Source organism: Penicillium taxi (assembly GCF_028828555.1).
Source record: "Penicillium taxi strain IBT 34144 chromosome Unknown utg000001l_segment0_segment0, whole genome shotgun sequence".
In the NCBI taxonomy this organism is placed as follows: Eukaryota; Fungi; Ascomycota; class Eurotiomycetes; order Eurotiales; family Aspergillaceae; genus Penicillium; species Penicillium taxi.
Window position 1 is genome coordinate 3,218,228 of NW_026643203.1, and position 14,262 is coordinate 3,232,489.

Below are 14,262 nucleotides of genomic sequence, written 5' to 3' on the forward strand. Positions count from 1 at the left end.
ACACAAGCGGGTTGTGAAGATAAAAAGACCTCTCGAGAAGACGGGCAATATACACAATCCTACTGCACAATTGCCTGCACGTCTCAGCAGCTGATAAAACTATAGAAGAACTAGCTAATATACCTAATAGGCATCCGCGGCATGGTCAACCGAGAACCCCTGGATAAAAAATGCCCCAACTGGAACCTCCATGGCGGACAGAGACACTTTATAGGGCCACAAGAGTTCATATGCCGGCTTCAATATCAACTTACCCGAAACCGAAACCATGGTTTCGAACAACTCCACGTCTGTGGTCGGACGGGTAATTTTATTAAAGCCATCCTTCTATCACACGGATATACTGTGGTCATTAAAGCTACCACAATAGAGAAGCAGCATCGCCTTCAAGTGGAGGCGAAAAATTATCGTAACCTTAGGAGCTTGCAAGGAAATCAGATACCCGTCTGTCTTGGATCCTTTCAGCCACGGGTCAGGTATTGGTACCATGGTCAAGTAATGTCCTATATGATGGTCTTGAGCTGGTCAGGGACGCGACTTCAGTATATAATTAATGATGAGAATTCTAGTTTCTTCGATCAGGAGCGTAAGAAAGCTTTAACTGTGCTCTGATCGCACGCTGTTGTCCACAATAATAGTAAGTGGCGTAATATATTGTGGGATGACCTTGGTGGCCAGTTAATTGTGATTGACTTGGAGGATGTGGAATGGTTAAAGCGCCGTCGGGGTCTTAAGTCAACTTCTGGCAATACCTGGCGTGGTCATCGCGTCGTCGCAGCGAAAACAAGCAAAAGCTCTTGTCTAGCTCGACAGCTACCTGCACATGACGACCGTCAGACCACAGACCATAGCGTTAGTCAACTCGGTTGACGTCTGTAACGTCAGATCACAGCACGGGAGGAATCATGTTTACATTATTGGCTTAGTGATCGTATAGCACATGATCCTTATGCGTTTCTGTAACTAGCACTCTGGTAGGGCCGAGTCTTGAAGCCTTCTTCAATAATTAGTCGTTTTATTATTACCCATACTGTTGATATATCTTCTATATTCACTCTTTGTATCTGATTTCTTTTTTGGTTTAGGGACACAAGCCGTTGACACAGCTAGTCATATCTCTGATAACTAATAAAGGTATTTAGTTATAAATCATAACTGAAGGCGTTAAACTTATAGCATATAAATTACATGGAATCAAAAGTAAAACATTTTATGATCCTGAGAGGAAGAAATAAGATTAGTCTCAGGGTCCAGTACCAGGGTTCAGAAAATGTAAACGCAAGATTCGTCAAGTATCAAGAGCTAAGGTGATATTTAGACCAATCATCCAAATGCCACAAACCGAATTTCCTAGTGCGGAATCTACTCTAAATACAACCCAATTTCTTTTGACAACGTCAAAGTGTATAATGCCGCTTACTATATTTAGATTAGTGCGTAGCATATGCCCCGCTTTCCGTAAACAATTGACAACAGATTAATAGTTATCTACCATCAATCATATATCCTGACGGTATCGGATAGTCGGAATCTCTACCACTCAAAAACACCTGTCAACTGAGAGGCTTCAATGGATTTTCTCCAGAATGACTAGGTAATTATATATAGTTGCAATTATATGTAGTAATGGATCTGTTAATATATCCAGTACATACCCAGTTAAAACAATTCCAAGGTTGATTTCCATTAGAACCAATTAGTAAGTGCTTGTGTGAAGAAACTCCTGCTCAGACGATTGGTTCATCGAAACTAGACAAATCTTGAATCCTGAAGGACAGCAGTTGAAGCAGTGCGTGTTCATAAGCCCTGGTCCTGCATCTTCTGCGTCTTCCGATACGCTCGGAGTTGGCTGTCATTCTCGGAGATGATCTCTTTGATCCATGAAGCATCTAGATCTATAGCTCCCGATCCCGTGATATTTTCTGTATCTCTCTATTTTTCCTCACTGATTTTTGCCTCAAAAACCAATCGATTTGGCGTAACACTGGAATCTATTCATAAACTTGAAACTTGAAAATTCCAGTCACGATGAAGCTATGCTTCAGAGGATTCACGGTCGCTACTGCGCTGTTCGCCAGCATTGGATATTCGCAACCTACTTCGTCCCAGATACCCCTCGTACCAGCGCAGGAGCCATGGTCACAATGGATGGCTGATAGTATCATTAGTCGCGGCGATGCCCTACAGGTTAAGCCCAACACCATGACATCTACTGTATTCAAGCACGGCATGTTCCAATTGGCATTGCAGCGAATGCTACAGCACGTCCCCAGCGAACAGACAAAAGCCCATTATTTCAACTATCTGCAACGGAGCGTTGAGGCGGAACTAGGCCCAGACGGCCGTCTGAAATACTACGACTTGGAACATACGCACATCATCGATGACCTGCTTCTGGGGCATGGACTGCTGTACTTGCACGAAACACTAGGGGATGAGAAGTACCTGCACGCCGCGAAGCAACTGCGCCAGAGCCTAAATACGCAGCCGCGCACCCCAGAGGGGATGTACTGGTACCGAGCAGATACGTCTCGTCCAGACCTCGAGTATCCCAATACTCCCGACCAGGCCTTTGTGGAGCAGATATACATGCTGGCTCCGTTCCTGGTTCGCCATACAAACCTAGTGGATATCGGCAATGCAACCGCCGTCTACGGCGACGTTCTCCGCCAGTTCGAACTCTTCCAAACCCATTGCGAGCACACGGACACCCACCTGTGGGCGCAGGGTTATGATGACACAAAGCAGAAACCCTGGGCTGATCCGACGACCGGCGCTACACCTGAGATTTGGGGTCGTGCCAACGGGTGGATGGCCATGGCGCTGGTTGATACACTTGAGCTGCTGCCTGTATCGCACCGATCGGACCTCTGGACCCGGTTGCACACTCTGTATGTCGATTTGGTCAAGGCTGCAGCGAAGGCCATCGACCCTGACACGGGAGCCTGGTGGCAGGTAATGTCGCAGCCTGGCCGCAAGGGTAATTTCGTCGAGAGCAGTGCCTCAGGGATGTTCGTCTACTCCCTGTACAAGGGTCTTCGTTTGGGCTACATAGAGGACGCAGAGGATCAAGCAGCAATTCGTCTCTCAGCGACAAATGGTTTCCAGGGACTGATTGATCAGTTTGTCGTGTATGAGCCAGAGGGCACACTAGGATTTAACGGCACAGTGCAAGTCCGTGGACTGGGTGGGAACTTCTCTTACGAGGTGAGTTGAGTATTTCACGAGGCTTCTGAGTTTGCCAAGTGCTGATACCGACGCTTTTTCAGTTTTATATCGACGGTATAATTGCCTACAATGATTTAGAAGGTGCCACCGCGTTTCTGTTTGCCGCTATCGAGCACGAACTTGCTGAGGAGGCAAGGAAATCTTGAACAACGTCGTTTGGGCAAGAGGACACCACATTAGGTAATCAGCTAAAACGACGCTAGTAGTATAGAAGAGAGACTAGGACTGTCTTCAATTCTATCAAAGACATAGGAAATGAATACAGATTTTTAGCTATGTTTCTATTTTTTACTATTTATGTAAAAATATCTTGAATTGATTTAGCATGTTCATTATCTATCCAGATCGTCCATCCATCGACGGTGGCCACAGACTAGACTAGTCTTGGAGAATTCGCGCCACACATGGGCAATCTTGGAGCATCGTGAGACCTAACTGTCAGCCTGGGGAAGATAAAGAAGTCGGCACATTCTCAGTGAAACGCAAATTTAATCAAGATTCGGCGTCCAAGGACAGCCAACTCCGGAACGATCTGCTGTCGGAGGACGTCAGCCAACTAATACCGGAATTGAATGGATGAAGCTGCATAGGTTTGTGATTGCAAGGTGTGTCAGATGTCGTTTCGGAACAGGCTTGCTGTCCTCTCAATCTTGGAACACGGCAATCTTCCTGGCCGGGTAAGAATTAATCGCAGCAGCAGGCATATAAGAAAATCAATCGTACAGGGCTGGTCTACCGTCTATGACACAGGGGTCTCTATATCAAAGAATAAATTGACCTACGCACTGTACATACCATGGCGGACCTCATGTTCCCCGTCATTGACTACTCTCGGCTTGTTTCGGCCGATGCCACAATTGCTGCCGGCGAGAAAGACAAACTCTTTCAGTCCTTCACAGAGGTCGGCTTCATATATCTCAAGAGTTACGTTTTCACTGACGATTTCATGAAAACCATCTTCTCCCACGTCCACAAACTCTTTGACCTGCCAGAGGAACAGAAACTAGCCATCGAAGGTGGCGAGAAATCAGCATTCCGCGGATGGTTCGAACCTGTCCGCACAGCTAGCCATCCCGAGTCTGCTGACCAGAAGGAAGCCTTTGGACTGGGCAATGATGCAGACCCCACACGTCCCAACCATTGGCCAGAAGACTGGCCTGAGTTCCGCCAGGACTGCTCGCGCTTCTTTGAGGAGTGTTTCAAGATGCATCTGGAGATTCTGTGTGCGCTGACGGAGAAGGTTGGATTGCCCCGGGAGACACTCGTCCCTTCAGTCCAGGATAAGGATTCCTACACGGCCCTCCTTTATTACCCAGAGACTAGTGTTGAGAGTTTTGATCGACGGGTGCGATCAGCGCCTCACACGGACTTTGGTACTCTGACGCTGCTCTTCAATGATTCAGTCGGTGGGCTACAGGTGCGCAATAAGCAAGGGGAATGGAGTGATGCGCCTCCAATTCCAGGCCATGCGATTGTGAATGTGGCGGATCTTCTATCCCGTTGGTTCAACAACCGCCTGAAATCCACCGAACACAGAGTTGTTGCACCCACTGTCGAGACTCGTCAGCTGGCGGATGGATCAGTGACGAACGTAGTGCCCGCTCGATACGCCATCGCCTGGTTTGGTCATCCAAACCGTGATGCTGTAATTAAACCCTTGGAAGAGTGTATTGCCGCCGACTACCCTCAACAGTATGAAGCTGTTGTCGCTGGCAAGCATGTTAAGGAGCGCATGGCGAGGCTTCTGGACGAGGGAAAGCTACCAGAGAAATGGTCTGATGATATGCACCGCAAAGCGGTGGCGGCTTGATTCACGGGGGTATATTTCATGTCGACCTGTTCGCAAATTGTTTTCGTTGTATTTCATGAGGCTTCCCAAGGCCAGTTTGCTATCTAGATGAATTAATTGATGTGATATTTTCTGATGTTCATACCAAAAAAAAATCATTTTTAGCTTTGAGCTTAGGAACATAAGGCTTGCTATCGAACTAATATCGAAACATGAGTGCATATTGTACATTGAAATTCAACTTCAGGGTAGTTTAATCGATTTCTTAGAAGGTAGCATATCACCTAAGCCGCTTAACTGTGTTTATTTGACACGCGCATAGTATTACAAATGATCAGGATTATAAGGAGAAAGCAAAAAAGTCCATTTATTGTACCAGGAACGCACCTCATGATAGAAGAAACTATGAAAGGCGATAATCAAAAGAATCCCAATACCCGGATGGAATGAATATGTTTGAATCAGAAGCGTCCCTTCAGGCCACCATGTTTCACACCACCCCAGATAATAAATTTAGGTTCAAATCCCTTACCAGCCTTCTCAGTCTGGCCAAGATCACCATCCTCCGGTAAGAGCACAACGTTCTCTGGATATAACTTTCCTAGAGTTGCGAGAGCGACAATTGGCTCCACGGTCGGGATAATATGAACACCACCCTGCTTTGCAGTGATAAGACCACTGTCGGGGTGCAAAAGAACGTCTAGGGCTGAGTGGACTGTGGCGTTCTGGGCTGAGAGGTCTGCCTGGCTGCCTGGGAGAGCCTGGTAAGAGTAGCGGTGGCCACGAGCGATCTGGCCAACGTCGATGCCAATGCACTTTCCGTTGTTAAACTCGAGGCGAAGCTCCACCTGACGTACGGGAGTGGACTTGGTCGAGGGCACCAGACCCAGGCTGGCATTCTGGACCACAGGAGATACGGACTCGGCGGGAAACTTGAGTAGATCTTCAGTCTGCGTCTGAGATCCAGCAGGGATCTCAGGACGAGGGGCAGTGTAGTAATCTGAGAATTCGTAGTCGAATAGGATGTTCTTCTGAGATGGGTCAAGCTTGGCAGGGACGTACTCCAGCAAGTGGTAATGGTCTCCGCCGCTCAGGATAGCCGGCAGGATGGAGCCATGCTCATACTGGAAGCCATAACCTCCAGTGTCGGTCCGGGGTAGATCTGGCGCCAGAAGCGCTTTAGTGTATGCCAGCACCGACGCCTGAGTCACGCTCTTGGTAACGAGGCCTGTCAGGAACTGCGCGCGACTAGGTTCCAGATGACGAATGCCCCGCGCAGCCTTGCCGTCAATGGGAATCAAGACCTCCTCGAAGTTCCGGAATGGAAGGAGAGCGTCGCGAAGCAGCACCATCTGGTGCATATATTCGTTGAACAGTTGCATCAGGTGCGGCTGACTGCGACGGCCGAACATGAGCTCGACATTCACTGGTATAAGTAGATGATTCTCGCATGGGCTACGAATATTGAGGTTTTGTTCGAAGGGGCCATGAGAGATCTCACGCGCCCACTTGACGAGGGTCTTTCCAATTCGTTCGGCCTGCTCCTTCACCTCCCTGCGCGAGAGATCAGGCACATCATTCTGGAAGGGCAGGGTGGATTCGCGAGTGTGGGTAGCCAAGTTGGACGCAACATTGTCGAGGAGTAGTGCCCGGGCGGGTCTTGTGTTTGTAGGATCCTCGCCCAGACGGTAGACAACAGTGTCCAGAAGGGGAGCAAACCCCTCAACTAATTGGCGCGGGGTAAACACACCAGAGCGCAGAGTCCATGCGTGTGGCTGGGGCTTATCGCGAGCGCTGCTTTCCGGCTTTGGGTTTATGGCTTGCCCAGCCAGTATACCCCCCAGGCCAGGGAGGCGATAGATAGCGCTTTCAGCGACGGGTCTGATCATGGTTGCGTTGAGATTTCCGAGGATGAGGAAACCGATAAGCAGGAGCTTCACAAACTCAAGTTTTCTCATGAGTTTGGGGAAAGGGTCTTTCTGTTTTTACCAACACGATGACCATCACCTAGTTTCCTTTGATTAATAATTACGTCTCCTGATCTGGTTCGGGGGATCGTGGTCAGTTCGCAGATGCTTGGTCAATAGCGACCACCCATCTCCGGCTACCATCTATGGCAACACATTGTTTCCTCAGTCAAGCCGTTCCGGTCACAGAAGTAGAGGCAATGCAGTCATGATGTAAGACTTGGCCGGTTATCGATAGTTGTTGAATTGAAAGCTCCGATATCTTCAGTCCGCGGAGGAAGAACTAAAGAGTGTTCATGCCTCCGACCGCGGAGGAATTTGTACAAAAAGGCACCGCGAACATTTCTTTATCTGCGATTTATCTACCTGCCTCTCATCAGTAAATCTATAGCGGGGAGAACAATGGCTGCAGTAGAAACATCCACGTCGACCAGGGAGGAGGTGTTTGGTGGAACGGAGGGCCAGTACCTTCTACCCCACCATATCTCCGAAATTGACCGCTTGAAGAGGCAGCATGAACATACCAAAATCTGCTGTGATGGCAACCTGCTGGGATTTGCCCTGCCAGAGTCCAACAAGCCCCTCGAGGTACTTGACAGCGGCTGTGCAGACGGTGAGCAATAACAGAGCCCATAAATACCATATCTAGCTAAGTATCTGACATTCTTTAGGGACTTGGCTTCTTGACTTGGCCAGTGACTACCCTTACAAACAGCTTGGTCTGCACGGAATTGACATTGGCTCCAACTTGTTCCTGGCAAATCCCCATCTCGATCTTCGCCAGCATGACCTTCTCCAGCAGTTTCCTGAGAGCTGGGGCTGGAAAGACCATTTCGACGTCATCAACCAGCGTTTCTTGGTCTGGGGTCTGAAGGAAACCGAGTGGCCTCGTGTTCTAGAAAACCTTGGAAATGTTTTGAAGCCCGGCGGTCGCATCCAGTTGGTTGAGTGCAAATGGATCTTCCCAGAGCTATGGGAGACCCACCCCGAGCAGCACAAACTGGCTTTAACCCAGATCTGGTCCACCTCGACTGCAGGAATGGACATCTATGTCGGTGAAAAGCTGGCCGATATGTTGCAGGAGCTTGGGTACGAAGATGTGACGACTGTCCCTTATCAGTTTGGATACGGAGCAAATGCGAATAATGAAAAAGACCGCAACTCGTCGGCTGAGCTCTGGGTGGAGAGCTTCCGGCATCTGGCTGGTCGGATGGGTGGTTCGTATTATTCCTGATTTGTTTTCCTTCTTTGCATTTGCTGATTTCTATCTTGTACAGAGGATGGCATCCCTGGTGTTGCCAAAACGCCCACTGAGTATCATACTTTCCTGGATCGCCTAGTGGAGGAGATCAAGGAGATTGGGTATGCTCCAGAGTTGAGAATGATCTCTGGACGGAAGCCGCTGTGAACTTCCCATAGACTCTTCTATATTTAGGTAGTATAAAATCCTAGAAACTTTACAATTATCATAATTTCACATATTAGGAGATATCTACACATACCATATTATAAACCAGACCACGAGAAACAATTTTAAAGCCTCGGTAACACGATGTATGACGATGTATGACGATGTATGCTATGAACAGGCTATCAAATGCCACGGGCCATGGCATACATAAAGTAAGCCATTCTTGGCAAATATCTAGAGGCACACAGCAATGAATTTGGGAAGTAGAAAAGTAAAAAGAAGAAGTATCAGGTAGGTTTATCTATCAGCGCCCTCCACTATTACTTCCGGCTAGCAGCCATACGCTTTAACTCCCTCCGGTTGATCTTGAATCCCGTCGTGGGATACTTCGGCACGGAATACACTCCTCCAGTCAATCGCCTCAGTCCGGTCAGCTTTGACTCAGCATACTGCTCAATGTCCTTTATTGTCTGTGCTGATTCGCTGAGGAAAGACTCCTTCAAAACCACAAACGCCGTCGGCTCATCAACCTGCAGTTCTTGGTTACGGACCCCGACAACGACGACGCTTGATACTACCGGATGCTCAAATAGCACCGACTCAATCTCCACAGCAGACACATGGCTCCCGTATCCCTCTCCGACCTTCATAAGTTCCTTAATACGGTCAACAATATAAACGTTGCAGCCTTCATCAAGATATCCGTAGTCGCCGGTGTGGAACCATCTTTCTCCGTCGAAATCGAGGTTCGCCAAGTCATTGTCTTTGTATCCTTTGAAATTGGCAATCCTATTTCGTACCAAGATCTCACCTTCCTCGTGGAACTGGAGCTCCTTCCCAGTGTTTGTATCGATAACCTTAGCCTGGATACCATTCACCAAGGTGCCGCTGGAACCTGGGCGCTTGGAGGACTCGTCCACTTGAATGGCAAGGAGCATTGTCTCAGAGGTTGCCCATTCAAGAGTCATATGGACGCCTCCAAATTGGTCCGAGACTGTTTGACGGAGGTTCTCGTGCATTGGAGCACCCGCTGTCAATAACCATTTGACACTGCTGACATCGCATTCACTCAGGTTAGCACGAGCAAGTCGCGCAGCAATCGGGGGAGTAATGAACAAAAAGGTAATGCGGTGACGAGCGATGACATCGACAGTGGTCTCGTCAAGCGTTTTCCTCATCAGGACAACGGGGATACCGAGCATAATGTTCAGCCCGATGTGCAGCTTGGAATTGATAAAGAACCCCAGTGAGAGCGGAGACACCCACACGTCAGTGTTGGGGTTTGTGTCGTTCGGAATTGTGCCAATGGTGCCCTCCATTGTCGCGATATAGTGTGCGTGACTGGTGAGAACCGACTTCATATTTCCCGTTGATCCGCTAGTCCGATTGATGAAACAATTGTGTTCGTCGGCTTCTTGTGCGGTCTTTAGCTCGAAAACCCGTGTGTCCGCGCTTCCCGTCTGAACTAGGTCGTCCAGAATCGGCCAACCCTCGGTATTGTTGTCCAACGTCAGGATTGAGATACAGCCGGCAAGCTCGGACGCCACTTCTGACAGAGCAAGAAGGTCAGAGTCAGTGATGAAGAGTTTGGCCTTTGCTTGCACGAGCCGAGCAGCAACGTCTGTCTCGCTCATTTCATTCTGAACAGGAATGGGAGCTACCATCGCTCCAGCAGCGACGGCACCCCAGTAGGCAATAGGATATTGAATCTAGCCAGTATAGTTAGTGCAAAATTGCTAGACCTAGTGTGAGGGCTACTCGGAGAGGCCCACCTTGTCCTTTGCCAGAATAGCAACTACGTCGTTCGGCTCTAGGTTGTATCTTTTGTGTATCGCATCTGCAAACTGAAGGCTCTTCTTCTTCAATTGGGCATATGTGAGTGTCTGGTCTGTACCATCAACACGGTAAAGCACCCTATTCTTAGGGTATTCCCTCCTGCTCTGACCAAAGATATAAGAGAAGGCATCCGTGCTCGGCACAGGAGGGAGAGGAAGTCTCGAGTCGAAAATCATATTGAAGAAATTGCAATTGGTAATAGACTCAAGAAGGGATGAGCCTGTTTGAATCTACTTAGACAATACCCAGATGGTACAATGTTGAATGATGTGTATCGCTTTCCGGGGTAAGACAGGAGAATAGATTCCAAGGTTAAATAGCCCAACTCTCACACATGGGCATTGCATGAGCCTGAGTCAACAGATGATAATGAGGAGGGAACAACGCTTGATTGGTAAAGAGAGAATATTCTCTCAAATTCCTGTCACTGACTGTACCTACTCAGGGCGTCCACTAAGATATCGATAAGCTGATATAGATTTGGATATTCTCGGCATCCATTCCATTCCAGATAAGGCCTGAAACGTGCGAGGACCCAATAACAGACAATCTTGGAAAGACAAACTCATGCGGCATTTTAAAAAGCTGGTAAATACCGTTAGTAGGTCTGTCTCATACAGACTAATTTAGTGCCACGCAGGGCCAGCCAAGTCCGGTCGGTACTTTTTGTTACTTAGTATTGGCGAAGGTTTCCCGATAGCACCTATTGAATTGAATGCCTCGTCTAATCTAGTCTCGCGGAGTACTGATCGGCAAAGAAAGCCTAGAGTAAAGCCTCTAGCCTTTTTGCTCATCTCGCTACTCTATCTGGTGGATCCATCTATGGGCGAATATCATGTCATCTGCAAACTGCTGAATACTCTTGTCTAGGTGGGACCTCAGAGTCCAAATGTCATCAGGCTACCCAGGTACTTTCCTTTCCTCGAAGCTCAAAATAGATGATGGCTTAAACTAAACTCCTTCTAATGACTGCCACAACGAAATGATTGTGATGAAATGAGTCCAGGAATCTCTGAACTAACTTCATCCTTACGTCTTCCCATTAGCTTCCGAAATCAAAGCCATCTTCGTCCGAAGATGAGGCAGCGCTTACGTCGTATAAGGATATGAACTAACTTTGATGACAGAAAAGATAACTCTGGGGCTTACAGTAGCGCTTACGTGATCTTTTGATGCATTCATCTATGGATCTATCTATGTGATATCTGAAATGCAACACTTAGACAGCGTCTTAAATGCAGTCAAGGCTTGTCGCATGAAGCTACCACGGTAGTCGACTTCCTAGGGCTATTTATTGCCGGTGATTACTTCAGACTGACTAGCTGTAAGCATATCTTATCGAAGTACCTGGGCAACGATCTCTAAGGTCGATTATTGGTACTGTGGTTGCCACGTACTATGCAGGATCTACTTACTGCAGAAGCATAGGTATGGAGCCTATCATGTCCACCATGTGGTCTGTCAAAGGGCATTTTGCAGTACTTGATGCACTCCGTATGCAGCCTTGTGGCTTGTTAATGCACGAAGGAATGCAAACACCCAAAACAAGCATATTCTTTATCAAGACAGCATTACTTTGAATCTATCTAAAACACCACACCGGGGAAAGGACACTAATCATATCAATGTCGGACTTTGAAGGCAGAAATGCATCAATTTCCCGATTGATTCGGAAGTAACTGGTTAAACATAATATGCTGAGTAGTTGGCATTCATTCTGAATGCGGATGTGAGAGGGTGACTTGCAGCAAGGCTTATCGTCGAGGAGAAAAGAATACCTCGCGTTTGCAAGGTATCATTGATCCAAATTTATCTCCACCACTATAGATTCCTAGTGCTTATCTCTGAAGAATCCTCGGAGATGTTACGCGAGTATAGTGGCAAGAAACAGCACATTCGGATCTAGATCAGCACTGGACTAACAAACAGTGGCAACCCTTCTCTCCGAAACTTTGATCAGACACCGGGTACTCTAACAAGTATTGTCAGCCATTCAAATTCGATGATAACGCCATGCAGACTGAGCAGATAGACGATTCGTGTGATAATTGGAGCCATTAGTCCTGAAGGGTGTGGGACAATATGCCTATACTCACTTAAGAGAAAGTGGAGCAAGAGGTTGATATCCGTCTGTAACCCGGTATCTGACTGAGAAAAGCCTTCAAATAGAGACACATTGGGTGAAACCACTTCACGGTCACCGCCCAGAAGCCTTGATTTTCATAAGACTCTACAATACTATCCAGCTATTGCCAACTTGTTGACCATAGTGAGAGCCATGGCAGCCGAATCGACTGCAACAGACTCCCACTCAGCTAGTCCTCTTCAGCGTCCCTGGACCCCCCAGTCATGGACCAAGATGAACACGATTGCACAAAATGTTGAATATGGGGACTCAACTGCTGTGCACGAAGTCTGCAACACGATTGCATCGCTACCTCCGCTTGTTAGTCCCGCCAAAATAGAAATTGCTCGTTCACACTTTGCTGCAGCAGCAAAAGGGCGAGCTTTCATCGTACAGGGTGGCGATTGTGCCGAGAGCTTCCACGATGTTCGACCGCATATTATCAACCAGAAAGTCAAGCTACTCCAAGAGCAGTCGCAGATGGTGGCCCAAGGCTTAAATCTACCCGTAATCACGGTGGGACGTATAGCTGGCCAATACGCCAAACCACGATCCAACCCGTGGGAGATCCTCCCCGACGGGACGAAGATACATGCCTTCCGCGGCCACAATGTCAACGGCGCGGGAATTGGTGAGCGGTGCCCCGATCCACATCGACTTTTACTTGGTTATTTTCATGCACGGGCAACTCTTGACTTGATGAAGGAAAGGCAGTTACCTGTAACGCCGCCTGCAACCGGTCCCTCTACCCCCGGTATAGATGACACACTGTTCGAGAAGACTGTCGACCCATTCGAAAGTCCAGAGGGAACCATCTTCACATCTCACGAGGCGCTACACTTGCCCTTCGAGAGCGCTGTCACGCACAGTCGCTATAACACGTCCGCAAGCTTTGTCTGGATTGGGGAACGATCTCGTCAGTTGAACGGAGCTCATGTTGAGTATATGCGTGGTCTTCGGAATCCGATCGGCGTTAAGGTCGGACCGACCATGGACGGCCCAACTTTAGTTGAGCTGTTGGATACTCTATGTCCGAATCCCGAAAACAAGGACAATATCGGCCGTATCACGATCATTACGCGATTGGGAGCAGATTGTGTTGAAAAGGTGCTGCCGAGCCTCATTCAAGCTGTGAAGGAAACCTACCATTGTCCTGTCTGGATGTGTGACCCGTGCCATGGCAACACACAAACAACAAAGGACGGTGTGAAAACACGCCATGTCGATAGTATTCTGCAGGAGCTCACCAGGACTTATCAGACACACCGGAACAACAATTCTTTTATGGGCGGATTGCACCTGGAACAAACGGGGGAGTTTGTTACCGAGTGCCTGGACGACACAAAACTGAGATCGGAGCAGAGACTGGCGTTCAACTATCGTTCATTGTGTGACCCACGGCTGTCGAACCTCCAGGCTTTGAAGGTGGTCAGATCTTTTGTAGATTTTGTGCGCAACTGCCATGACCAGACGAAAGATTAGAGCAGGATTCTTGCTATATCATATCCAAGGGTTCTCGAGGTCTCATTCCCGAGTTTTAAATTACAATAGTCTTTCGGATTTTCTGTATCTATTTGTGTAGTTTCAAGCTGCTTGCCTGAACAATGGAAACAGCATCCAACCTTAGAAATCTGCCCGATGGGTGGAGACTATTGATATATGTATATCTCATTCTGCACGTGTTATTTAGCAAACTTACTCATGGATTGTTTTTTATTGGAATTTGGAAATTTTAACGTTGAGATTACTAGATTTCAACCACCTAATTTATCATCCACAATCATACTCAAGTTTCTCCTGACAGTAGCATCAGAAACTTTTTAAATTGGAATTTTCGTGAAAGATCTACAGATACATCCATTGTTACCGGAGCTTGGCAGAATTTGGACTATTAATGGTAATGGTT

General features: G+C 47.7%; 7 protein-coding genes across 7 annotated transcripts; 5 read left to right on the plus strand and 2 right to left on the minus strand.

The window, feature by feature from the left end:
- Positions 1–141: 141 nt before the first annotated feature.
- N7495_001170 (uncharacterized protein) lies at positions 142–870 on the plus strand (the record flags this gene model as incomplete). The annotated part of the gene is made up of 2 exons (XM_057203840.1): positions 142–471; positions 643–870. 2 exons carry the CDS (start codon positions 142–144, stop codon positions 868–870), a joined length of 558 nt encoding a protein of 185 aa, XP_057067913.1.
- A 1,158-nt stretch (positions 871–2,028) lies between these two features.
- On the plus strand, positions 2,029–3,374 carry N7495_001171 (uncharacterized protein; the record flags this gene model as incomplete). The annotated part of the gene is made up of 2 exons (XM_057203841.1): positions 2,029–3,207; positions 3,270–3,374. 2 exons carry the CDS (start codon positions 2,029–2,031, stop codon positions 3,372–3,374), a joined length of 1,284 nt encoding a protein of 427 aa, XP_057067914.1.
- A 650-nt stretch (positions 3,375–4,024) lies between these two features.
- Positions 4,025–5,038, plus strand: N7495_001172 (isopenicillin N synthase family dioxygenase; the record flags this gene model as incomplete). The annotated part of the gene is made up of 1 exon (XM_057203842.1): positions 4,025–5,038. One exon carries the CDS (start codon positions 4,025–4,027, stop codon positions 5,036–5,038), a length of 1,014 nt encoding a protein of 337 aa, XP_057067915.1.
- Positions 5,039–5,478: 440 nt separating this feature from the next.
- Positions 5,479–6,975, minus strand: N7495_001173 (uncharacterized protein; the record flags this gene model as incomplete). Its single annotated transcript, XM_057203843.1, has 1 exon — positions 5,479–6,975. The coding sequence occupies one exon, from the start codon at positions 6,973–6,975 to the stop codon at positions 5,479–5,481; it is 1,497 nt and encodes a 498-aa protein (XP_057067916.1).
- A 411-nt stretch (positions 6,976–7,386) lies between these two features.
- N7495_001174 (class I SAM-dependent methyltransferase) lies at positions 7,387–8,218 on the plus strand (the record flags this gene model as incomplete). Its single annotated transcript, XM_057203844.1, has 2 exons — positions 7,387–7,597; positions 7,656–8,218. 2 exons carry the CDS (start codon positions 7,387–7,389, stop codon positions 8,216–8,218), a joined length of 774 nt encoding a protein of 257 aa, XP_057067917.1.
- Positions 8,219–8,715: 497 nt separating this feature from the next.
- On the minus strand, positions 8,716–10,407 carry N7495_001175 (AMP-binding enzyme domain protein; the record flags this gene model as incomplete). Its single annotated transcript, XM_057203845.1, has 2 exons — positions 8,716–10,104; positions 10,168–10,407. The coding sequence occupies 2 exons, from the start codon at positions 10,405–10,407 to the stop codon at positions 8,716–8,718; spliced, it is 1,629 nt and encodes a 542-aa protein (XP_057067918.1).
- Positions 10,408–12,509: 2,102 nt separating this feature from the next.
- Positions 12,510–13,838, plus strand: N7495_001176 (class II DAHP synthetase family protein; the record flags this gene model as incomplete). Its single annotated transcript, XM_057203846.1, has 1 exon — positions 12,510–13,838. One exon carries the CDS (start codon positions 12,510–12,512, stop codon positions 13,836–13,838), a length of 1,329 nt encoding a protein of 442 aa, XP_057067919.1.
- Between the last annotated feature and the right edge of the window lie 424 nt (positions 13,839–14,262).